The following is a 23874-nucleotide window of genomic DNA, read 5'->3' on the forward strand; positions in this document are numbered from 1 at the left end:
GGTCAGATCATTAGCATGCATCAAGCAGAGAAAACATCTCAGGAGACTGCAGAAATGACAAAAACTGGGTTAGGAACTGCCCAGTGCATCATTAAAAACTGGTCTGATGAGTCCAGATGGACCCTGTTCCAATCCAGAGTGATGGTGCATCAGGGTAAGAAGAGAGGAAAATGAAGTGATGCACCCATCATGCCTAGTGCCTACTGTACAAGCCTGTGGGGGCAGTGTTATGATCTGGGCTTGCTGCAGTTGGTCAGATCTAGATTCAGCAACAGGATGTGCACCAAGAATGAAGTCAGCTGACTATCCTAAATGACCGTCTACCTTGGCGGCACGGACATATTCCAAGATGACAATGCCAGGATTCATCAGGCTCAGATAGTGAAAGAGTGGCTCAGGGAGCATGAGACATAGTTTCCACACATGGATCGGCCACCACAGAGTCCAGACCTTCACCCCATTGAGAATCTTTGGGATGTGCTGGAGAAGGCTTCGTGCAGCGGTCAGACTCTACCATCATCAGTGCAAGATCTTGGAGACACATTAATGCAACACTGGATGGAAATAAATCTGGTGACGATGCAGAAGCTTATCGAAACAATTCCAAAGAGAAAGCTAAAGGTAGTCCAAAGACATTAGTGTGTGACCTATTTTTGGTGGAGACTTTTTTAGGGCCAGGCAGTGTATAAGTCTGCATATGAGGTCAACCTGTAATGCATGCAAGTAATGGCAACACATGGTGTTGTTTTGGTCACTTTAGATGATAAAAATCAGAAATTACACAGCTCCATGAACTGTGGGTTTAAAATGTTTTCCTCTGCCTCGCCATCACACACACACACACACACACACACACACACACACACACACACAGCGAGAGAAACCATCTAATATTTTAGAATCTGAAGGAACAATCTAAAATAGAAACGGCATTTTAAATTTAAACTTCAACGTGAAGAAACAGGGTGATGGCCTTTTAGCCGCCCGGACATCAAACAAGCATCTTGGTGATAAAAATAAATCATTTGTTCCCTAAAAGCATTAAAAGAAACTGAGAATGTCTTCATCAATTAACAGCTTTCTCACAAACGTATGACAGAATTTCATTATTGGTAACATTATGAGCACAAATAAAAATCTGTTTTAATGATTGATGTTGACACACACACACACACACACACACACACACACACACACACACACACACACACACAGTCAAAGGAACAAAATAAGTAGCTCCTATAAAAACGGGCGAGGCCCTGAAACACGCAGACTGAGATGTTAGGGGAAGCTTCAGACTGACACTCAGGCTGTCATTCAGAGTGAAACAATCAGACAGCGTTAGAAATGTTTGGGTTTGAAACTTACGCCATATTCAACTCTGCCAGAATGCATCTTCAACAAGTCAGAATCCGCCTGGAAACTTGGAAACTACAGAATAACCTTCCCAGGAGTCCAGCTCGGTTAAATACAAACTAACATGGTGTGGTGGGGGAAATGCTGATACACCTGAAACCGACACACTAACACACGCACCTTTAGCTTAAGCCACGCCCTAATTACCTGTCGCACTCTCACGGTGATAAGAATCTACAAACTTCCGGTTTAGACACTTGTGTAAAACTACGTGAGTTGGAACAAATCTTTCAGCTTCTCTGTTTGGAGAAACGAAATCTCATTTCACTTCAGTTTTCTCTGTAATGGTTCCTTATTTAACTTTTTGGTAAAAAATAAATAAATAAAAACATTTATTGGAGGGCTCTCTACTTTTCAACACAAGTACTCCCCCTACTGGCTACGTGGAGGAGCTGCGCCTTTGCGATACAATTTTGTAGTAATTATTTATTTTTTTCCTCAGTTGTGTTTTTGTACCTTTTACAGGAAAAATGCACAGATATTTACAAAATATCCCAAAATGACTGAATAAGTGAACTTTCTTTATGTTGTGTATTTATCTGCTGCTTGTGTAGATGCTCCATCCTGGACATGTCCTTCCTAGAGGTCAAGAAGACAGCTGGACTTCTTTTATTGCTTTTCTTTCAGTTCTGCTCATGGGTTCAAACTTCTGGGTCTAAACGTTGTGAAACACAAAGATCATGACTGTCCACAACTTCATAACTTAAAGCAACACTTTTTATTGGATCAGCTGATAACTGGAATAAAACAGCCCTGATGTTCCATGAGCTTCATGAAGAAGAGATCTCTGGTCTGTTAGGGGTCTCGTCAGAGCCGGCGTTAAACCGCCAACCACCCTCAGACAGAAATGTTGCCACCAACATGTTTCAGGGTTTAATCAGCTTCATTAAACAGAAAGTATTGGTCTCTGTGCCTGATCAGTGTTCTGCTACTGCTACAAATCTCAGACGTGGATTAGGATTAAATCCTATCTACAGTCATGGTTCCCTCCTAACATCAGTATCCGGCCTCGTTCTGACTTCAGATAAACAGAATCTGAGCCATTCCTCACCCTGAGACGGTCTAACTCCCGAACGACGGATCGACTGATGGTTTGTGTTTCCGACTCTTTTCTACCAACGTGTTTTTGTCGTGCCACCGTCTGCCAGCTGTGAATCCTCCGGTCGTTTTAAATCAGAAAAAGCTTCTATTGGGTGAAGAAACCCAACTCTGACATTTTCACTTAGCTTTGATGCTAATGCTTTTCACCGGTGCGGAGATCTGACACGACTAGCTGCAGCGGTGAAAACAACACAAGCCTTAGAAACCTGTTGTAACTGTTGGCTTCACAACGAGCACCGTTCCTCTTTCTATTGATTAATGCTTCCAAAGTTTTGTTTCCCAAGTCCTATGTAGTTTTGTTTCCTTCATTATAAGATTTAAAAATAACAAAAACACATTTAGAGATTTTCTAGTTGGGTGAAGGTACTTTGATGAAATCCTGAAGAAGTTGGGATTTCTTTCTTATCATTGTTTTTCCTCAAATAAATCTCATTCTGATTTATCTTCTATTTGAACTATATGAAAGTTTTTTAATAGATAATCAAAACGTTAAGAAATTCTTAAGTTACATAATCAATAAAAGTATGTGAAATATTGGACTTGTGAGTTTTAAATTGTGTTCATCACACTCTCATAAACCGTGACTCTCAAGGTGTGCTACAAGGACTGGTGTTACTGCACACCTCAGTGCAGATGTGGCCTGTTTGGGGTTTACTGTTCTGCATGTTTTAGATGTTTTTCTGCTCCAACACACCTTATCCAAATGGATGAATGACGCCGTTAGCACGTCGTCGAGTTAAAGTCTGGTAATGAAGCAGAGAAACATCTAACGCGTGCTGGTTGGTGGTCGTCTGGGAGCCCACCTCTGCTCTGTAGACATTCTGGTACAAACTATTGAAAGGCAATAACAAGCTAAAGTCTGCTACTCTAAACAAAAAGGTGGTTCAGTTTGTTTCAGAGCTCTCGTTAAACTCGAGTGAACAGCAGCAGTTAGAGGCCTGGTTGTAATGAGAGGCGCTAACCTGTGAGGGAGGTGGATGGAAGCCATTTGTAAACAATTGGCGTGGAGCAGAAGGTGGTTGATGACCTCAACGTACACTCACTAGCCTTTTGTCCTATTGGTCCATATTCACTTGACAGCTCCACACAGATGCTGCAGATTTGTCAGCTCCACATTCGAAATGAGAATCTCCCGTTGCAACACATCCTAAAGCTTCTGTACTAGGCTGCGTTCGGGTGACTGTGAAGGCCACTGGAGTCCAGTGAGGTCATGGTCATGTTCCAGGAACCAGTTAGCAAGGATCTGAGCTTTGTGACATGCTGTGTTATCTTCCCCCTCAGAAGATGGGTCCATGTGGTCATAAAGGGATGGAAACGGTCAGCAACAGTACTCAGGTGGGCCGTGGGGTTTAAACCTAACAGGACCCAAATCTCCACCACGCCGGGACACCAGCAGCCTGCAGCACTGACACCAGGTAGGATGGATCCGCGCATTCACGATGCAAAATCATCTGAATGTTGCAGCTGAAGCTGAGACTGATCTGACCAGGTCACCAGGACGGTCCAGTCCTGATGATCCTGTGTAAAGAGTGGCCTCAGTGTCCTCTCCTCAGCTGACATTAGTGATACCTAGTGGTGGTGTTCGCCTTACTCTTCCAGTCTGTCTGCATGGTCTCCGGTGATCTGTGACACCGAAGCAGTTTCTAGCTGTTCCCTGGGTGCCGGGCTGTCTTCTGCAGGTAAACTCCACACGGATCAGCGCCGTCTGAGTTACTCAGGCCAGCCTCTGTGGCACCAACACCCCTCCTACAATGATATACACTGCTTTCATCTTTTTTATTCCAATCTTATGTTCATTTTGAACTTCCACAAGTCATCTTTGGCACGTCCAGAGGTCCAAACACACTGAGCTGACGCCAGCTGAGCAGCTGTAGGCCTAGCTATACAGAGCCAGTGAGTTTGTGGAACACAGTTACTAAACAGTGAATTTATGAACTATCCTAAATCGTTTTATTGCCCAGGCTAAAAACAAACGTGAGCATTGTTTTTTTTTTTCTATGATGTGGAAAGGTGCCGTTTGCAGCTGTGACCACCAGATGTCGCCCTTCACCAGCGCGCAGAGGGACGCCCGGGGAGAAGCCTGATAATACCCGCAGAAACAGGGCTTGGTTCTGCCAGGCTTCATCCTCGCAGCTCAGCCTGACTCCGACACATCGCAGTCAACCAGAACTCCAGCTGATGTGCACCAGACAGCTGATGGTGGAGACAACTAGCGCACATTAGGAACTTCGCCATTTTTTTAAAATAAAAGAGACGCAGAGGAGCGCAAGAAGAAAATGGGGCATACCGCAATTCCTGCATTGGTGGCTGTATTGTCCTACTGCGTGTGGGAAAACGTCGAGGTAAGAAACGCTCTGAATCAGTTACGGCGCATTGCAGTTAGTCTGTTCTTCCTGGCTGGGTTTTTTTATTTGCATAGTTTTTAACCCAGTCCACATTAATACCTGTTTCTGCTGCGCTGACGCACATCTAAGGGTCGCTTTAATCTGTAAATGCACTCTGGAGATATAAAAACACATTATCTCAGACTAGATGCCCAAAATGCTGCGATGTTGATTTAGTTTAAGGTGCAAATGACGTCAGACGCGCATTTAATCTGAACATTTAACAGAGATGTGGTTTGTCTTTTTCTGCCTGCGTCAAGCCCGGGCTTGTGTCTGATACCAGAGGCCCTTTTTTACTTGCACTTTGGGAGGATGGAGATCAAATCCCATCTCACAGCATCCCATCTGGCCCTGTCATAGGAGGAAATGAGCTTTCATCCCATCCGTCCTTCAGAGAAGTGCTGCTGCTTTGGATGGACTCATGCATATTCAGTGGCCTTTGTGGGAGAAAAGTGGAATAGATTAAAAACTCACCAGTTAAAAACAGGAGAGAGAGAGAAGATGCTACGCACAATGACCAGCTGCTCCCACCATCCTTCATTTCTTATCAGAAATCACAGCAAGCTCACCGTTTAATGAACCTGACCTTTACCTCTGGGCTCTCAAGGCTCCTGTCTTGTGTGATGGATTCAAGTCGGAGCACTTTAACGTCTGCAGGCAAAAATAGTCATGTTGGGGATGGAAGGATGAGTCATGATCTACAGGCTGGAGCTGCAGTTCAGGTTAAAAGCGCCTCTCCATTTAGAAGGTGGTCTTTCCCAGAGTTCCCTAAGATGATTCAGAAGATGTTTATTTATTAGCAGCCACAGTGGGTCTGTAACAGTCATAAAGCCTCCATCTCCTTTCATTCAGAAGTATGAATTCACTTCTCCATAAGAGCCTTAGTGGGATTACTGCTTGTGCTGAGGAAGGAGCGAGGAGACCTGCCCGTGAAGGTTTACACCGAAGATTACACTGTGAGAGGGTTGACTGGTTGGATTACACCACCGTATTAGTCCTAATAAAACTGTCAGCTTCTTTAATTTCCTCAACAATAATTCTATTAAAATGGAACGTGGGGCAAATTTATCTTAATCTGTTATTGTGAAGCCCTCTAATCTGGGTGAAATAATGGAGAGCGATTACTCGGGATGTTCGATATTAATAGTCTACTGTTAATATCGTCCGACATCGGCACTGATGTAATGCTGTATTAGAGACATTTCCCCTCACATGTACAGTACTTTAAGGCATTTGTAATCATTTAATAGACAAAGAGAATCCACACTGAGGTCACTGACGCATCATTAATTCGATTTCTCTCTGCAGTTCGGTTTAAGCAGTTTATGCAGACATCTAGGCCAGGTGGTATGGTAAGAAAATCTTATGATCATCACCTTTTAAATGCATTTGTACCACAGCTTTCCTCTTCTTGCTATTCGTCAGGTTACTGAACAACGCAGTCACTTACAAAAACAGCCCCAGAATCAAAATGTTGCAGAACTTTAATGCAAAATTCAACTGATTTTATTCACTTTGTGCAGTCTGATAGTTAACGTATCCCTCCTACAAAAGCAGCATCACACTGGTCGAACTACGCTAGCTAAGAGGCTAATGCGTTACACAGTAAAAGCATTGAACAGCATCAGAGTAATAACAGGTAACCATCATTAGCAACATAACACATCAACAATGCAGCATAGTGACAACATTGTGTAATCTTAAAAATTAGGTAATGGCTTTAGCTTCCCCATGCTAGCAGGCACTATCAAAGCTAACGTCACATAACAAATGTGGGAACAAGCTAGGATATGGTCACAGGACCCACACCCCTCCCCTCTGGTATCTCCCCAGTTCCATATCCACCAGAACCAAAAACCTGGTTTACCAGAGGAAACGGGAGAAACAACGTCGTCCGTGACTTCAGATGGTGTTTTTCTTTTTGGGAGTCCGCTAGCTTGTTCTAAACTTAAAGCTGTTTCTCCTTCTCTGATGTTATTGAGCAGAGAACCTCTCACACCAGTGGAGTTCTGTTGCTAAATACATGAATGTGCATGAGTGTGGGATGAGCGGAGGACCCGGGAAGTGAAGCACGGCACTTCGGCAAGACCAACAACCGGTTGGGCCAATAGTTGCTTTCCGTCTGAGCGGATGTGTTTAGGCAAATGCTAGAAAAGCACTTTTCATTTTATTTTCATCTCCACAATATATGTTCTGTCAAAGCGCCTCGTGATTTTTATCTTGAGAGGCGCTAGAGAAATGATATTTTCTTCTTCTTCTTCATGTTAGAAGTAAAAAATATCGATACGGCAAAATATCGTGATTTTTTCCTGCGATTATTACATCGATATTCAAAAGCCGCTTATCTAATTCTTGAAAGAATTTACATGCAAACATTTGTGTATTTTCTTTTCATTTTGTGCAATTCAATCGCCACCCGCTAGTTGGCAGCAGTGTGCAACGGGTTTTGTTTCCACCATTGAAATGTAAATCCCTCCATCATGGTTCAGATACCTCATGTTAAACATGTTACGTATCAGTTTGGACTGTTTATTGTCTATTCTTATAATAAATTCAGTAAAAAAATTGCTTGTAACGTCTGACTGGATGTATCGCAATATATTGTGATATATCGTATCGTCTCCCCTGTATCGTGATATGTATCGTATCGCCAGAATTTCAAAAATACACATCCCAGGTTAGAAGGTTGTTCAGAGACATGAAGCTAGACTGTTACGACAGCAGCTGTAAAATAACTTCATTGCTTTGTCAGTTAATCAGATACTTCACGATTATCATGTTAGCATCTCCCAAACAAACAAATGATCCTGCCAGCCTTTTGAGGTGTGCTTCTGTGTGGAAGCTATAGATGAATACGGTCTTTCCTGCTGAAGACAGCTTCTCAGGTGACGCATTTTTATAATAATGATACATGACCCGCGCTTGTTTAGGGCCTTTCTGAGTCACAGGACTCCTACACTACAGTGTGTCATTCATCCATTCACACACACATTCACACCCTGATGGTGATGAGCTGCAATGTAGCCACAGCTGACCTGACCACCACCAGCAGGCAGGGAGGGTTAAGTAAGTGTTGCCCAGCGACACAACTGCAGCATTCTTTGGCGGGAGCAGGACCAAACCCACCACCCGCTCCACCTGCTGCCTCCATGATGTATGTCCTTCAGGATGCTGTGATAAAAATCTGCTAAACGTCCTAGTGGTTCACCTGATGTCGGTTTGTAAACTAAGGCTAACTTGACCTTGTTCCCATGGATGTCTGTAGTTATTTATAAGTGACCAGCCTTCTGGCGTCCAGCTGCCAAACAGTGACAGTCAACTTAAGGTTTATAAAATAATGTTGCATGAACTGCTGGGTCATTTTGCAGATTGGTTCTGTTTTAAGCCAGCAGTAATCCAGTTCGGTCTCAGTCCTTTATGTCCTTCAGTGCTGTTTCTCTAAGACCATTCAGAAAGCTATCTACATCATTTATACATCTTTAGTGGAGAAGCACACTTTAACATGGGCAAAAGATCCTTTTAACACTCAGCAAATTATTTCTCAACCACAGGCTTTCATGCCTGCAGTTAAACGTTAATGAAAAAATACATTCACCATTTACCCCCAAAGCTCTCTGGTTCCCCGTGTCTCACTTCTGCAGCGTTCACACCGGGTACGTGCGTTTGCACCTGGCATCATCCAAACTGAGGCTAGTTTTTTGGTGCAGTATCCTTGAGATTTCAGGACAGTGTTTAATAACTGTAGATGAAAATGCATTTGTTTTGATTACTTAAATACTATAAAAGAGATATGACAGCGTTCCGTCTGACTTTACTCTAAATGTGTGTCCTGAGGCTGCTTTGCAGTTTTCTGTTGACCTGCTCATCACATTCATAAATGATATAAATATTTATAGAGTGTATACAGATAGTCAGATGGCTTCTATGCAATTATCAGTGTGCTGTAGCAAACCACTGCAACACCAGATTTATGTCATGTGCCACCTGCACGCTCTGCACCAAGCACAGCTTATTCTGGGGTGTTTTTATAGTTGTGTTTAGGTCATGAGAGCCTCAAACACAGCCCGATCTTTAGATCACCTGTTAACTCTAGAGGACCATTTAGTGCATTTTCTGGCTACTTTGTTGGATTAAGTGAAGTCTCGGCAAAATCGTATCTTCGTTGTTTCTGTCTAGCGCTACCCCCACCTCTCCATGTGCCTTAGCTGTCGCAAATGTCACTCCTGGGAGGCCTAATTAACATAAATATAACAATAAATGACAGCTATGAATATAAGTTTACAGCTCAACAAAATGGAAGCAGCAGGTCTTAATTTTGTGCCTCCATGTTTCCAGCATGTTATCAGACTCGTGGGATTGGGCCGCATTCCATTTCTGCAGGTCTAAGTACAGGTTGCACCCTTGTTAATACACCAGGATTTTCCATCCTTCTTTCATGTCAAAATGTCGTGAAGTAGGATTGATGTGAGTTTATCCACTTTGAATCAAAGCATCCAGGTCGGTGACAATGTCCCCGATAAAGTTTAAAATCCCAGAGGAAGCGGATCAGATTCCTGAAGGCACACAGGAAACATGCTGACTAGCAAGACTGCAGCTGTAGCAACGTTTATCTATGGTTATCTTGTCAGGAATAGTTGACAGATCATGAAAAAATGGCTTTATCATAATTGATTCGTCTGGTCAGAATATTCTTAAATCAGTTATAAATCATAAGGCAGTTTGACTCACATGACACGTAAGAGGGCTGCGTTCCAATAACCAGACACTTTTAAGGGAAATGCAATGTGAAGCAGGCTAGGGTAAGAATCCTAAAGGATGACTTACCTGATTGTTTAACCGATTCAATGAGAAATCGCTGTTTAATCAGTTCTAATATTAAATTACAATCCCACCGAGTTCACGGCGTTCCCTGTGTTCCCTTGGAAAAACAAAAAGATGCTGCTGATGGATACAATTACCTGAGATTAAATGAGTAATGCTGGGGGGTATTGATTTTTTATTTGAAATCAATATTTTTTCAGACAATGTATGAAATAATTCAGTGGAATAATTTTAACATAAATGATTCTCTTGCTGAAGGTTTTAGTAGGGACAGATGAAAAGAGAGGGCCATGGGGAAGAACAATGCAAGAAATCTGTTTTAGCAACGCGAACATAAGATCAGATCAGATAAGCGTAGGAGGTCACAGATGTGTAGTGGAGCCCGCCTGACCCTGCTCTGTCGCCGCCTCAGCATCACCGAAGTTTCAGGCCTTCCAGTCACCTCCATCTGCTTATCAGGGCCGAAACACAAGAGGATTTGGATTTTATAAGAAAGGAAAACAGATGAGAACAGCCAGATCTCTCTTTCTCTCACTCACACACACACACACACACACACACACACACACACACACACACACACACACACACACACACACACACACACACACACACACACACACACACACACACACACACCATGCCCTCCTCTCAATTAATTTTAGAGATAATCAGGTTCCTCTAATGGATTCCTGTGTGCTCGCTATTCGCTGTTACATGTCTGTGCCAGTGGGCATCAAATGTTTTCCCCATTTCCTTTATCTGGCTTCCTTTCTTTTTTTTTTACTTTTCAGATGCACACACACACACACACACACACACACACACACACACACACACACACACACACACACACACACGCACACACACACACACACACACACACACACACGCACACACACACAATCTGGATCAGATCTTGCAGAGTCATTATGAAATAAGAGCTACATGCTGCTGCAGGAAAGAAGCAGTCTAAATGCTCCTGAGAAAGTGAGTTCTTACCAGATGTGACAAACTTACACCAGTGCTGTCCTTTAGGTCATCGTTGTGTCTGAATTTTACTAGAGCCCAGGGCCTTTATTACGTGTGTTCGTAGCCTCTCTTGTTTGTAGAGTCAGCTGAGAAAGTGTTTCAGACAAAGACAATGGTTTAACAATTGTTGCATTAATCTAGAGTTGTGTGTTGTTGTTTCTACAGTGCAGCCTATACACACACGTGTCCTCATTGAAACAATGAATCCCAAAACTAGCTCTAAGGACGTTTGACTGGGACGATTATACGAAGAATCAACAAAAAGGCCAGCACACAGAGCTTTAGTCCAACAGTGTGTCTCTCCAGATGTTTTATATGATGGATGCAGGTAAAATGGGCTCTGCCCATCTCCACTCTGCAGTCGCACTAGACATTGTTCATCTGGTCTTCTGGTGACTTAGAATCATTTCAAACTTCACCTCTCAGTGAAAGTGGTTCTTCTTTAATCAGAGTTTATAAATGCTGCTAACGCCTTCTATAGATTTAAAACCAGACGTTGGGGATCTTCACTCAACAAGTTAATTTCTCTTTTATTCATGATGGCTGTATTCTTTATGGAATGTTAGAAAAAAAAGAAACTTGAGAAAAATGTATTTCAGAATCTCCACCTCTCCTTCCATCACCCACCCGCTGGATGCCAGATTAACATATGGATACTTGGCTCAGTTTCAAGCTTTAGTGGGAATTGCTCGCACTTGCATGAAAAACACTTGAAGCCAAGGTAGAATCGACGTGTCACATGTGAAAGAAAAGCTGTGTGCTTCGCCCCATCGTCTCATCAGAGCTGTCCTCCTGCTGAGTGATCCCTCTCTGCTCTCTGGTTGAATACCAGTGCAGCTCCGGGTCCTCGCGGCTGATGCTGCTGTCTAATGGGTGGAAGTTCTGCAGAATGGTGAAACGCAGTAACAAGCTATTTAGTCCTGCAGCCACCAGGACGTTTACGAGACTCCCACCCGCCCTTCCAGAGACATCTGCAGTGGGACGATAACGCTTGTCGAGGATGAAATGGAGAGAGAGCGCAGAGACTGAGGGCTGCTGCAGATTCAGGGATGGCACTGTAGCTTGTTTGAGGCACGGAGAGAGCAACGTGATGGAGTGTGTGTTAAATATTTTTGGGCTTACAGGGTGGAGTGTTTGCTCTTGGAGGATCTCAATTCTGGTCTTACTTAGCAATCACAAGAAATACCCCCAGGGACCGAGCAGAGCGTGACGATGTACATAAATTACTTAATCTGTTTCCCCCACTCCTCTAGCCATGTTTATGAGGTTGTTGTGTCTTCTGAGTGATAATCTACTAACTATGAAAAGCAAAGAGCACCACCATGAACCCAATCCCTTTACCAATAATCAGAATAGCCAACCAGATTAAAGATGCTCTATGTGACCTTCTCCTTCAGCTCCACAGCAGTGACTGTCATTAGAATGAAAACAGCAACAGGAACCCATTGGTTGTAAAATGTGACGCGAATGTGATTTCGTCTGGTGTGAACGGCGTGTCTGTAACTGGCATTTACCACTGTAGGTCTAGCAGGGACAGAACCATGGTGGCAACTTTTTCTAGAGCCCCGTGTGTGCTTAATATTCTGTCATGGTCATGCTCTAAAGCTTCTAGTCAACTCTTCTCCTCTGGCTGCTGTTTGTGAAACCAAAGATGCCAGGTGTGCCGTCCTTGCTCAGCCGTAAAAGCACGCCTAGGATGGTAACACCTGCGACTACTTCATGATGTGTCACCGCTGCTCCCTCTGCCACAGAGCAACATGGATATGACCCATTTTAACATGAGTTTCTCTGCAGCTACATCATTCTCAATAGCCCAGAAATCTAGCTTGTCAGTGGTCAAAGTCAAACCATTTAGCTCTGCCTGTGGGTCTGGGCCTGCCTTAGGCCTGAGCAGGATTGTGGCGTGCAAGTCACAGCGCTCCATAGGTTTGGTGGGTGGGTCAATGTGACGGAGCCGAACAAGATGGCGACGGCTCGATGGTGACCCTATGGACCATTTAGATTTGAGCTTCTCTTTGAGTCAGAAGCAGATAGAGCTAATTCAGTCCTTTTTTAAAAAAAGGGTGCGTTTGCATCTTTTTCGATAGTGTATGGCAGACTGTCCTGTTGACTGACATCCATAGCAGGGAGTATGTTACCTTGTTCGTTGTCCAATAGCGTGCAGAGACAGCGATACATCACCCCATGACAGTTTTCCCTATGGGCCAGAATATGTATTCAGATGTATAGGAGGGCCTGCCAGGTTGCATTCCCAAATGATTTAGAGAAACTCTTCCCAATCAGCGTGAGATTGATCTTTGTTTCATTTCCAACCTTTTACTGAGTGTAGTCCGGTAGTTGTTGTTTAGTCCTGTTTCTAATAAACAGAGTTTCCTTATGTGCCCCAGCTCTAGTAACTTTTAAACCTAAATTGAAAACCTCCACGAGTTCATCAGCCTGTTGCTGCTCGCCCTTTAACTCTGTCCCTTTCTTTTCATTTTTAAATCATAATGTAATGCGTGTGTACTTTTTGCCATGTTGATTTTTAATGTTCTTGCTAATTGGAAAGCACGCTGAATTGCCTCTGTGAAGGAAATGTGCTATTTAAAGAAAGTTGAAGTTTCTCTTTCTCGGTTTTATTGAGCTGCTAACCTCTCACACCAGCGCTCTGTTGCTAAACACGCGAGTGTGTTATGAATGAAGGGCCCAGGGAAGTGCGGCGGTTTGGCAAAACCAACAACTGGATGGTCCAATGGTTGCTTTTGGTTTTTGGACAAATGCGAGATAACTACTTATTTATTTATTTATTTATTTGTTTGTTTGTTTGTTTGTTTATTATCTTCACAATATATTTAGTTGTAAAGAGGCATGAGAAAAACGTTTTATGCAAATTTGTTTTCCTGATTTGCTAAAGCAGCTTTAAGCTCATTTTACGAACAGTGCAGGCACCATAAACGGTCAGTAGGTGGCACAGTTGTGCTGTGTAGTGGTGATTAAAACATATGAGGCTAAAATCACTTTTATCATGCTACAATTAATAAAAACGACCTCAAAAAGACATAGACCTATTTCGGATAAGGAAATATATGAAGTGCTTTTTTTTTTTTTTGCAACATTCCAAAATGGCCTAAAACAACCTGGACAGACTGTTATTGTAGCTCAGAAGGTTGAGCAGGTTGTCCAGTAATCAGAAGGTTGCAGGTTTGATCCCATGCTGTTGTGTCCTTGGGCAAGACACCAAATCCCCTTGCCTGCTGGTGGTGGTCAGAGGGACCGGTAGCACCTGTGCTCAGAAGCCTCGCCTCCATCAGAGTGCCCCAGGGCAGCTGTGGCTCATCACCACCTGTGTGTGAACGGATGAATTCACTCTGTAGTGTAAAGCGCTTTGAAGTCCTCTGACTCTGAAAGGTGCTACACGATTGCAGGTCACTGAAGGAGAAGCACAGATGTGCACGTGCACCATTAGCTGCTTTATAAAGATGGCAGACCGCAGGAAGGCCCTGGAAAGGTCCGGGCTCTTCTTGTTGACATGACTTCTGCACTGCCACACCCTCCTCTCTCCCTTTTATGTCAGACTGCCCCTGACATTCACTCCTCACCCTAAATGAGACACAAAGAAAGACCCCCCCCCCCCCCCCCCCCCCCACACACACACACCCCAAAGGCCCTTCCCTCCCCTCTGATGCTGCTTCTGCAGCTGCCTCAGCAGCTCTCACTGGCCAGTGACATCTTTTTTTGTATGTATGCAGTTCTTTAATAATTCATGCAAGCTCACCCCTTGCTTATCTGAACCTCCCTTCTCCACTTTTAGACTTTGTTTCCTATTTTTTACGTATATTTTAGAAACATGCCCTGTTCATCTACTGCTTCTGTTTCCTAAGGATTAAACCTTGATTTTGTTCCCCTGACAGGTATCTGTCATTTGCCAGTGAGGCATTTGCAAGTGGATTTAAATCATCTAGCTGTTTGGTTCCATGGTTTTACATTTACCAGTTAAAGATTATAAACAAATGAATCTCTTAATACCATCAAATATCATTTCAACTCTAATGTTAAAGCTCAGTTTACATTACGTGGGTGGAGCTTCGTGTTTGCCAGCATTTTAGTGTTTTAGGGTGGAATCTGTTGTCTCAAGCATCCCCTCCCTTCCCCTGAGACAAAATGTTCCCACAGCATTTGATTCTGCCTGCTGGTGTAAACACATGTGCCTGCTCTGAAGCCATGGACCGATGGTGCAGATTACAATGAAGGAAAAGGTGGATCAGATAGTGTTATTATCACAGAAATGCATTCCCGTCTGATAAAGAAACTATCCTTGTGCCTTTTGCATTTGTTTGGAAAGATTACTCAGAAAAATTCAAAGCAAAAAGAAAGTTCCAGTCTCTGGTACGTGGTTGTTTTTATAGATTGACTGAATAAACCAATTTACCTTCAATGGCCAGTTTGTGGCGCATTTATAGCCAGAGGAAATCGGATAACTAATATTTAATCACCTGCATACTGCTCATCCCACTCATTATCTGACCAGAGTCAGTCCAAAAGCAGAGGAAGTCAAAGATATAAATGCCTTAGATGATCTCAGGATTCTGGTTATTTTGTAAATAAATTCATGAAACTGCGATTGCAGAATTTCTGATATTTTATGAAACACAAAAATCAGAGTTTTGCTGAAAATTATACATCTGTAACTGCAGTGGTTTTAAATGATTTAACATGAGTAAATTACAAAAAATTATATATATTTTTTTATATTCTTGACCTTTATTCAAAGACCTGTAACCTGAGCTTTTATTTTGGTAAGCTTTCAGATTTAGGTGATAGCGGTGAAGATGCTTAAACACATGGAGAGTTTGAAGCAATGAAATGAAGGAGTGCGAAAAATATCACTGATAATATCACAATATTCAACAATGTCATGTCTGCCTGTTCTCCAGTTACTGATGGTGTACAGGTGAAATATGGTGCATAAGTTCATTTATCTCTAATTCAAATAAAAAGCTTTCAAGCAGATCACAGAATACCTCTCACAAAACTGTCTGCTTGACCCTTACCAATCTGGGTTCAAAAAGGGCCACTCCACTGAAAGTGCTCTGTTAGCAGTGATGGAGTCCTTTAAAGAAGCTAGAGCGACTGCCAAGTCCTCAGTGCTTATCCTGCTCGACTTATCGGCTGCATTTGACACTGTCAACCATGGCTTCCTTTTGTCCACACTCTCTAGCATGGGTATCACAGAGAAAGCACATGCCTGGTCTGAATTGTACCTCACAGGATGATCATTCAGTGTATCTTGGCTTGGACAATCCTCTACCGTGCACCATCTTGCCACAGGAGTGCCCCAGGGCTCAGTACTAGGACCTCTTCTTTTTGTCATATACACCACCTCACTGGGTGAGATCATTCGATCACATGGCTTCTCCTACCACTGCTATGCAGATGACAACCAGCTCTATCTGTCATTTCCACTATCTCTGCACGAATATCAAACTGTCTCTCTGACATATCAAAATGGATGAAATCCCATCATCTTCAACTCAACCTCTCTAAAACTGATCTACTTGTCATCCCAGCAAAACCACCCATACGGCACAATATCTCAATACAGAATGACTTCCTATCTCTGGCTCCTTCAAAGGCAGTTCGAAATCTGGGTGTTGTGATTGATAAACACCTGATCTTTAAAGGTCATGTTGCCTCTGTTGCTCGTTCATGCTGCTTTGCGCTGTATAACATACGAAAGATCAGACCATACCTAACACAACATGCCAACCAGCTCCTGGTGCAATCTACTGTCATCTCCCGCCTCGATTACTGCAATGCCCTTCTAACTGGTCTTCCAGCCTGTACTGTGAGACCTCTTCAAATGGTCTAGAACGCAGCGGCGGCGCGTCTGGTCTTCAATCAGCCAAAAAGAGCACACGTCACCCTTCTGTTCATTGAGCTCCACCTGCTACCGCTAGCTGCACGCATCAAATTCAAATTGCTAACACTAGCATACAAAGTCCGAGATGGTACGGCTCCCATCTACCTGAATCCTCTTGCAAAGGCTTACGTCTCGGCCCGGCCGCTCCGGTCATCACAGGATCGTCGGCTAGCAGTGCCTACACCACACTCAGGACAATCCAGACTCTTCTCATGCATCGTTCCACAAATGTGGAATGACCTACCAAGCACTACCAGAACAGGGGCTTCCTTTTCAATTTTCAAGAAACTCCTGAAGACCCTGCTCTTCAGAGAGCATCTTCTAAACTAGCACCGTCCCTGCACCCGTCCCCCTCTCTACTGTCCACTCCTTGTTCCCTCCTCTCCATGATTGATGTCAAGTTGTTGTTGTTATTGTTGTTGTTAGCCTCAAGGGATTATCACTTGTAAGTTGCTTTGGACAAAAACGTCTGCTAAATAAAAGAAAGAAAAAAAAAGAAAAAAGGTGAAACTAAAATATGAAATAGACTCATCACATGTAAATGCAGATATTTCTGTCTTTATTTGTTATAATTGGGATGATTATGGCTTACAGCTGATGAAAACTCCACATTCTAAACATCAGACAGTTAGAATATTGTGAAAAGGTTTAATATTCTAGACCAAAGTGTCGCTCTAATCAGCTAATGAATCCAGAACACCTGCAATGTGTTCCCAAGCCTTTAGATGGTCTCTCAGTCTAAGATGAATTACTGACATAAATGGACTTTTGCATCACATTGCCATTTTTTGAGTTTCACCAGTTGGACATTTTCTGTGTGTTCTACAGTAGCTAAAAATAGATTGTGACGTAACTTTGCAATGCATTGTGGGATGTAGCCCTAGACAAGCAAGCGTGTATTTGCATGGGTGCTTGTGGGTCGGAGTCTCTCCGCTGTTGGGGAGATGCTAATCCGACTCTAGATTCCCAGATCGGATGTCGGGGGTGACATGCCTTTTTCCAAAGCCGAGTAAGGTCCATGACCACATGAAATAGCTGGAAAGGGAAACAGGCTAAAACCAGATAAAGCAAAACGGTGGCAGTTTTCATTTGAAAGAGCAGATTTTCAGAGTGTGGAGCAGATCAAGGGGGTGCGCGTATTTGCTCCATGTGGTTAAGGTCCTACGAGCTGATACGTGCAACGCTCGCAGATACGGAGTTCTCCAGGAGGCAGCATCCCAGACAAACAGGATGTCCATCCACACGTGAACAAGAAAGGCTTTTGACCAGAGGCGAGTGTTAAAAACCAGCGACACAAATAATAACCTAAGAGTAAAAGTAAGAGCTTAGACAAAATGTCACTTGAGCACTGTGAGTAAGGAGTAACTGTATCGGTTTCTCTTCTTCCCTCTAATGTCTGCTGGCTCATGAGTGAAGGCAGACTTTAGTGCTGAACAAATTGTTGATTTAACATCAATTCTTTGTGTTTTTATTGTAGAACACCTTTTTATTGTGTGACACTGAAAACAACATTCACATTTTCAACTGATAACCCCAGAATCAGCCCACCACAAAAGCCAAAGTAAGACAGGTTTAGGGACGCAATTTACCCAACAGACTGTGGGGACCCGAGGTGCAGAGAGGCAGGGAACTGAGTGAAAAATAAAAAAATAAATGAGTGAATGAATGAATGAATAAATGAACAAATAAATAAATAAATAAAGACTGTCAAATATACGATTCAAATCCCAAACCAGAGCACGAAGGAAGCAACAGGAGGCCAGCGAGGGCTGAGTGATCTGGGTTGATTCATAAATGCAGGAAAAGTTGAAGTAAGAGAACTTTTGCTCTTGAACAGCTTTTGTCTGTTTCTTAGAGTTGGGTTTCGTTTGAGTGTTTAGTTTGGATGGCTGCAGTTTGACAGTGATTGACACCACTTGCCTGTCCATAACTATTTACCTGTTACACATTTTCATTTCTTTCTTTTTCTGGTGCCAGGATTACTCCAGACCGGCATGTTTCTGTGTTTAATGAGTGATTAAGAGACAAGCAACAATCGAGCGATTGATCGGCGGCATCACGGCCAGAACGCCGACATGGGCTGACTCTTTCATGAGAGGGAAAGAGAGGCAGACTCATAACGAGCACGAGAGCGAGCGGCACGCTGAAGATTCTGTAGGGAATCAGTTGCTACAGCAACAAGGAAGGGAGTCAGCTCCAGTGGGTGGCATTGCCATGACAACCACCCAAGTGATGCTGAGAAGAAGGCAGAACAACAATAATCAAAAGAATGTTTAGAGAAGTAAAACAAACTAAAAGGCAGATTTTGAAGCTCAGGTTTTATGACAGCGTTTTTCACTATAAAACCTTGAGTTCAGTGTAGTCGTTTGGTCCCTGTTGTCGCAGCAGCAGCAGTTTATTCTGCTGTTCATTAACACGACACCTCGTTGCCTCGAGCAGCAGGCCAAAGATGCTGCGTGACCCGTGGAGAGGAGGTTCAGTCGCAGCGATACGGTTCTGCTGGTGCAGCGGTCACAGTCGCCATGCTGGGCTCTGATTTTAACAGCGGTGTGTGACTTTACATCCCGGTGGTGGTTTAAGGGGTGGTGTTCTGGTCACAAACAGCTGTTTTGTAGTTGTGCGTAACCTTAAACCCTATTAGCTCTGAGGCAAACTCACACATGTGCATAAATAGAAAAGCATTGCATGATAGCTCCTCTAAGCGCACCTTAAACTCCTCGTCCTCCCTGGATGTGCTTCTCTGCAGGATCTCACCCTAAAATGTTTCACTGCCTTTTCAGGTCGTTTCATACTTTATAAAGATATTTGGAAAATGATTATTATTTCATGTGATCTCGTTCCCATTTAACAGTATTTTAGATGTGGATGTGACGGTGCACTTGACGATGCAGTTTAATGAGTGCATGAAGTTGACGTGAGATGTGACTCAACCCCCGATCTGTTGCACGGAAAGACGAAGTGAGCGGCCTCAACGTCATCAACCCAGAGGTCGCTGCTTGGAGTCACAGCAGAAATCCTGTTGTTATTGCAGTTCTCCACCAAAACACAATCTTGTTTGAAATTGTCCTGAATTTTATACAAGCTGATCGTGCTGTTTAAAATACGACCTGACAGTAGAGACATAATGTTATTTTTCATGATTAATTAGGCATCTAAACTCATTTCTCTTTAGAAAATGGTTCCCATTTTCTGTTTGAGTCGGATATTCATCCTCCAGCCGTGGAAATAGTCATGACGCATTTACTGGACATCAAAACGTTTGTTTATCTGTTTGGCTTAGCCAATAACTGAAACTGTCATCACGAATTATACGTTTATACATTTAAAAACTAAAAAAGTAAAAACTATGATAAATGATCTGACACAGCAGCATTTATTTTTTAGCTAGTGTGAAACTAGTCAATTCACTTCAGGTTGTTCATGCAGCATGGAGCTGGGCAGTAAATCGAAAATTTATCGTTATCGAAATTTCTGATTCTTATTGAGATGATTTTTCCCATGTCGAGAAATTTGATAATAAAAAAATGAAAAGGTGTGTGTATGTTGGCAACGTTCATGAAGCTGTACCACCTTAAGTCACTAAAAATGTGACTGAACGTGACACCCCCATCTAGTGGACAAATTTTAGACAGCTGCTAACCACTTAATCAAAGTCAAAGTCGTTTTCTTGTCAATTCTACCACATGTGCAAGACACACAGAGAAATGAAATTGAGTTTCAGTACACACAATTCAGAGATCAGACATAATCATTCTCCCTCTCCTGATAATAACATTTTACTCTCTTTGACGTTGAATGTGCTACTACTAGTTTACTCGTTTAATTATAGATTCACTAGGATAAATACAATAAAGTGTATCTCTCACCAAATAGAATATTTACTTAGAAATCACAATGTAACTATAGACACACTACTAGTCTTTGTGAGTGTGCGTGTGTGTGCGTGCGCGCGCGCGTGTGTGTGTGTGTGTGTGTGTGTGTGTGTGTGTGTGTGTGTGTGTGTGTGAGTCGTGGAGGATGGCTGCTTATACTGAGCCAGGATCCTCTGGAGGTTTCTTCCTGTTAAAAGGGAGTTTTCCTCTCCACTGTCACTGCATGCTTGCTTAGTATGAGGATTGCTGTAAAGACTCTGACACTAGTCAGTGACTTGGTGCAACCTGCTGGGTTTCTTACTTTTTTCTGATTGGCTTAATGAACTGACCTGTATTGGAATGTTTATTATGTGAAGTGCCTTGAGACGACTCTTGTCGACTCTTTGGCGCTATATAAATGAAATGGAATAGAATTGAATTGAATTTTGTTGCTGCGCATACCTGTAGTTATCGTCCATTTACCGTTATCGAAGTTAGCTCCTTAATATATCGTGATATTGATTTTAGGCCATATCGCCCAGCCCTAATGCAGCATCAACTTACAACAAGAGTCATCTCAAGGCACTTTACCAAGTAAACACTGAACCAACTAGTCAGCACTGACTCTGCTCCACATGGCAGGGTGACGTCTGTACCGGGCTACACGGCTGCACAGCACAGTTTCGGCCCCCTCTCCAGCTGGCTCAGCCACTCACCTGCCGATTTGAAACGTTACGGCTCGGAGCCGCTCACCTCCTTAATGAAAGTCCTCCCCCCTTTTCTTGTGATAAATGATAAACGACCCACACTTGTATAGCGCCTCTCAGAATAAGGACTCCAAAGCGCTTTACACTACAGTATCATTCATCCATTCACACACACATTCACACACTGATGATGATGAGCTACGATGTAGCCACAGCTGCCCTGGGGCGCACTGACAGAGGCGAGGCTGCCGAGCACAGGCGCCACCGGTCCCTCCGACCACCACCAGCAGGCAACGTGGGTTAAGTGTCTTGCCTAAGGACACAACAGCAGAATTCTCTGTCTGGAGCCGGGATCCAACCTGCAACCTTCCGATTACTGGACAACCCGCCCTTCTAGTGATCGCGGTGGAAAGGAAATCCTCCAGCTACAGTTTCAGTGTCTACTCCTTTTCCTGAGCTGTGAGTCTGCTGTGAGCGTGAGCTTAGAGAAGTAATAGCACACCTTCCACGGCCGAGCCGCTTGTTTTGATGTAACATTTGTTGGGGTGCACACTGCTGTTAGACTAACTTTAACGTCTGCGGAAGAATAATAAGAGAACAATCGTCCGGTGAACAAGGGCTCTGCCCTTAGTTAACAATAGGATATAAATAAACAAACATCACGATCCGTCCAGTCTGCTCCGTTTTGTGGACTTTTAGGTTTAACAACAATGGTTCTCTCTGAGGGTGACGAGTATTTCCAAAATACCAGGGGCCTCATTCATCAAGCTTGCTTATGCACAAAACGGGGTCGGAAAACTGCGTAAGCAACTTTCCACGCAAACTTTGGGATTTATGAAAGAAAACTTAGCAGAAAAATGTGCGCTACTTTAAGTTGACTAAGGACCTGGCTTACACACATGATGGACATGGAGAGCACCTGCAGTGCTGCTGCTGAGAAGATACAATTATGAAATCCTGCAGCATTATCACTTGTACTGATTCGTTTTCACACAAAACAAGACCCCCCACATGCACACACACGTACACGCGTGTGCACACACACACACACACACACACACACAGCCTGATGCACAGAATACGGAATGCAGAAATCAGCAGGTGGACGGATTGAGACAGAACATCATGCATCTGTGACAGTGTGTGTGTCCTGTCACTGTGACCCGATTGATCATGCGCCCTGGCTACTTGGACAAATCAGATCTCTGTTTGGCTGACTGGTTAGCGTGCGTGACTTTCACCTGGGAGTCTGGGAATCGACTCCTGATTGGACAATTTTTTTTATATCCGCCACAGATCTCTCTGAAGAATTGACAACATTGACGGCTTCAGCAACGCTGTGCCACTCCGTGGATTTTCTCTTATTAGTTTTGCAAAAGCACTTCCTTTCATTTCTCCACCTCACCCAGTGGCGGTTCTACATGGAATTACTCCCTGGCCGAGGCCCCCTTTGAGCAGCCCCTAACCCTAACCCTTGTTCAGGCAGGCCACAGGCTGCAGCGAGCATTTAACAAATCCTAGTTTAAATCAGTAAAAAACGATTCAAGGATTTTTACGAACCATTTGAATATTCGTTTCAATATTTCAGCCCTATTAGCTCTGTTAGCAATTAGCTGACCGAATGTAACCGTTAAAATCCCAGTTAACTGGTTCAAAAAATTGAAAACATGCATCATGAGAGCGTACGTACCTTTATCTTCCCCTCTTTTTTTCTTTTTTTTCCTGAATCGGGAACCTGGTGGTTAGCCTTTTTATGTTCATCTCTTCTGTTTGGCTCTTGACTCAATAAGTTTCCTTTAGTCAGGACTAAACAATTTGACCTTGATGGGGGGGTGACCACAAAATCTTTTTGTTTTTCCTTTTTTTATTCGGCCATTTCACACAATTCAGAAAAACCTGAAAGAATGATAGGCCTGTGTTTATGATATTATGAATGAATTGTGCGTTAAATGGAAGAACATCAAGATGTGATTGACTTTAGCCATGTTAATACAGTTGATTCAGCCCCTACCCGCTCATTTCATTTGGGAAAGACCCAGAGGTGAATTCCCCCGCTGCACCCCTCCCCTTCCTCTTCTTCATACACACACGGTGCACCTGAACCCTCTCAGTCAGCAGGAGCGCCTGCAGCTGCAGGGGGTGCCAACTTGCTGTTTCCAATCCAGACACTGTCATATGACAGATGAGTAGAAAACCTCGGTGCGGCGCAGATTTCTTTCTTTTTTATTTTTTTACTCAGCGCTTGTGCACCCCTTTTGTGTCATGAAAAAATGCCGCCCCGGGCAACTGCCCTGTCTGCCCGTGCCTAAAACCGCTACTGACCTCACCCACAGGTACCTCAATTTCTGCTTCTGTGAAATAGCGCTTCCTTGACCTGCCTTGATCTACGGTCGCCATGTCATTGGCGGAGCGCTGCAACAGTCGGATTATGTATATGCATGAGGTCCACAAGGCACTTTGCATTGACCATTTATGGCAGTAAGTGGGCGTGGTGAGGGCGGGATGTGACTAAAAAGCAGCTGAGAAACATTCTCGTTAGTCTCTGATTTATGAAGCGGAGATTGCGTGCAGCTGTGCGTACTCCATGTTTGATAGATCACAAACCTGCTTGGCGTAAGTACTTTTTTTTGCTGAGCTTAAGTACGGTTTTAGTAAGGATTCTA

The 23874-nt window shown here is 43.4% G+C and overlaps 2 protein-coding genes across 4 annotated transcripts in view; one reads left to right on the forward strand and one right to left on the reverse strand.

The window, feature by feature from the left end:
- The window catches only part of st14 (ST14 transmembrane serine protease matriptase), a 57970-nt gene extending 56407 nt beyond the window's left edge, over positions 1-1563 (reverse strand). For both annotated transcript variants that reach the window (XM_015948977.3, XM_015948976.3), the window contains exon 1: positions 1369-1563. In XM_015948977.3, the coding sequence (XP_015804463.1) occupies positions 1369-1395 (27 nt within the window). In that variant the 5' untranslated portion in view covers positions 1396-1563. The remainder of the gene's footprint in view (positions 1-1368) is intronic.
- A 3014-nt stretch (positions 1564-4577) lies between these two features.
- aplp1 (amyloid beta (A4) precursor-like protein 1) overlaps positions 4578-23874 on the forward strand; it is a 51138-nt gene continuing 31841 nt past the window's right edge. Inside the window, exon 1 of one of the 2 annotated variants that reach the window (XM_015948973.3) lies at positions 4578-4859. In XM_015948973.3, the coding sequence (XP_015804459.3) occupies positions 4794-4859 (66 nt within the window). In that variant the 5' untranslated portion in view covers positions 4578-4793. The remainder of the gene's footprint in view (positions 4860-23874) is intronic. The other variant, XM_015948974.3, reaches the window with a different exon arrangement.

This window comes from Nothobranchius furzeri, chromosome 5 (assembly GCF_043380555.1).
Source record: "Nothobranchius furzeri strain GRZ-AD chromosome 5, NfurGRZ-RIMD1, whole genome shotgun sequence".
NCBI lineage: Eukaryota > Metazoa > Chordata > Actinopteri > Cyprinodontiformes > Nothobranchiidae > Nothobranchius > Nothobranchius furzeri.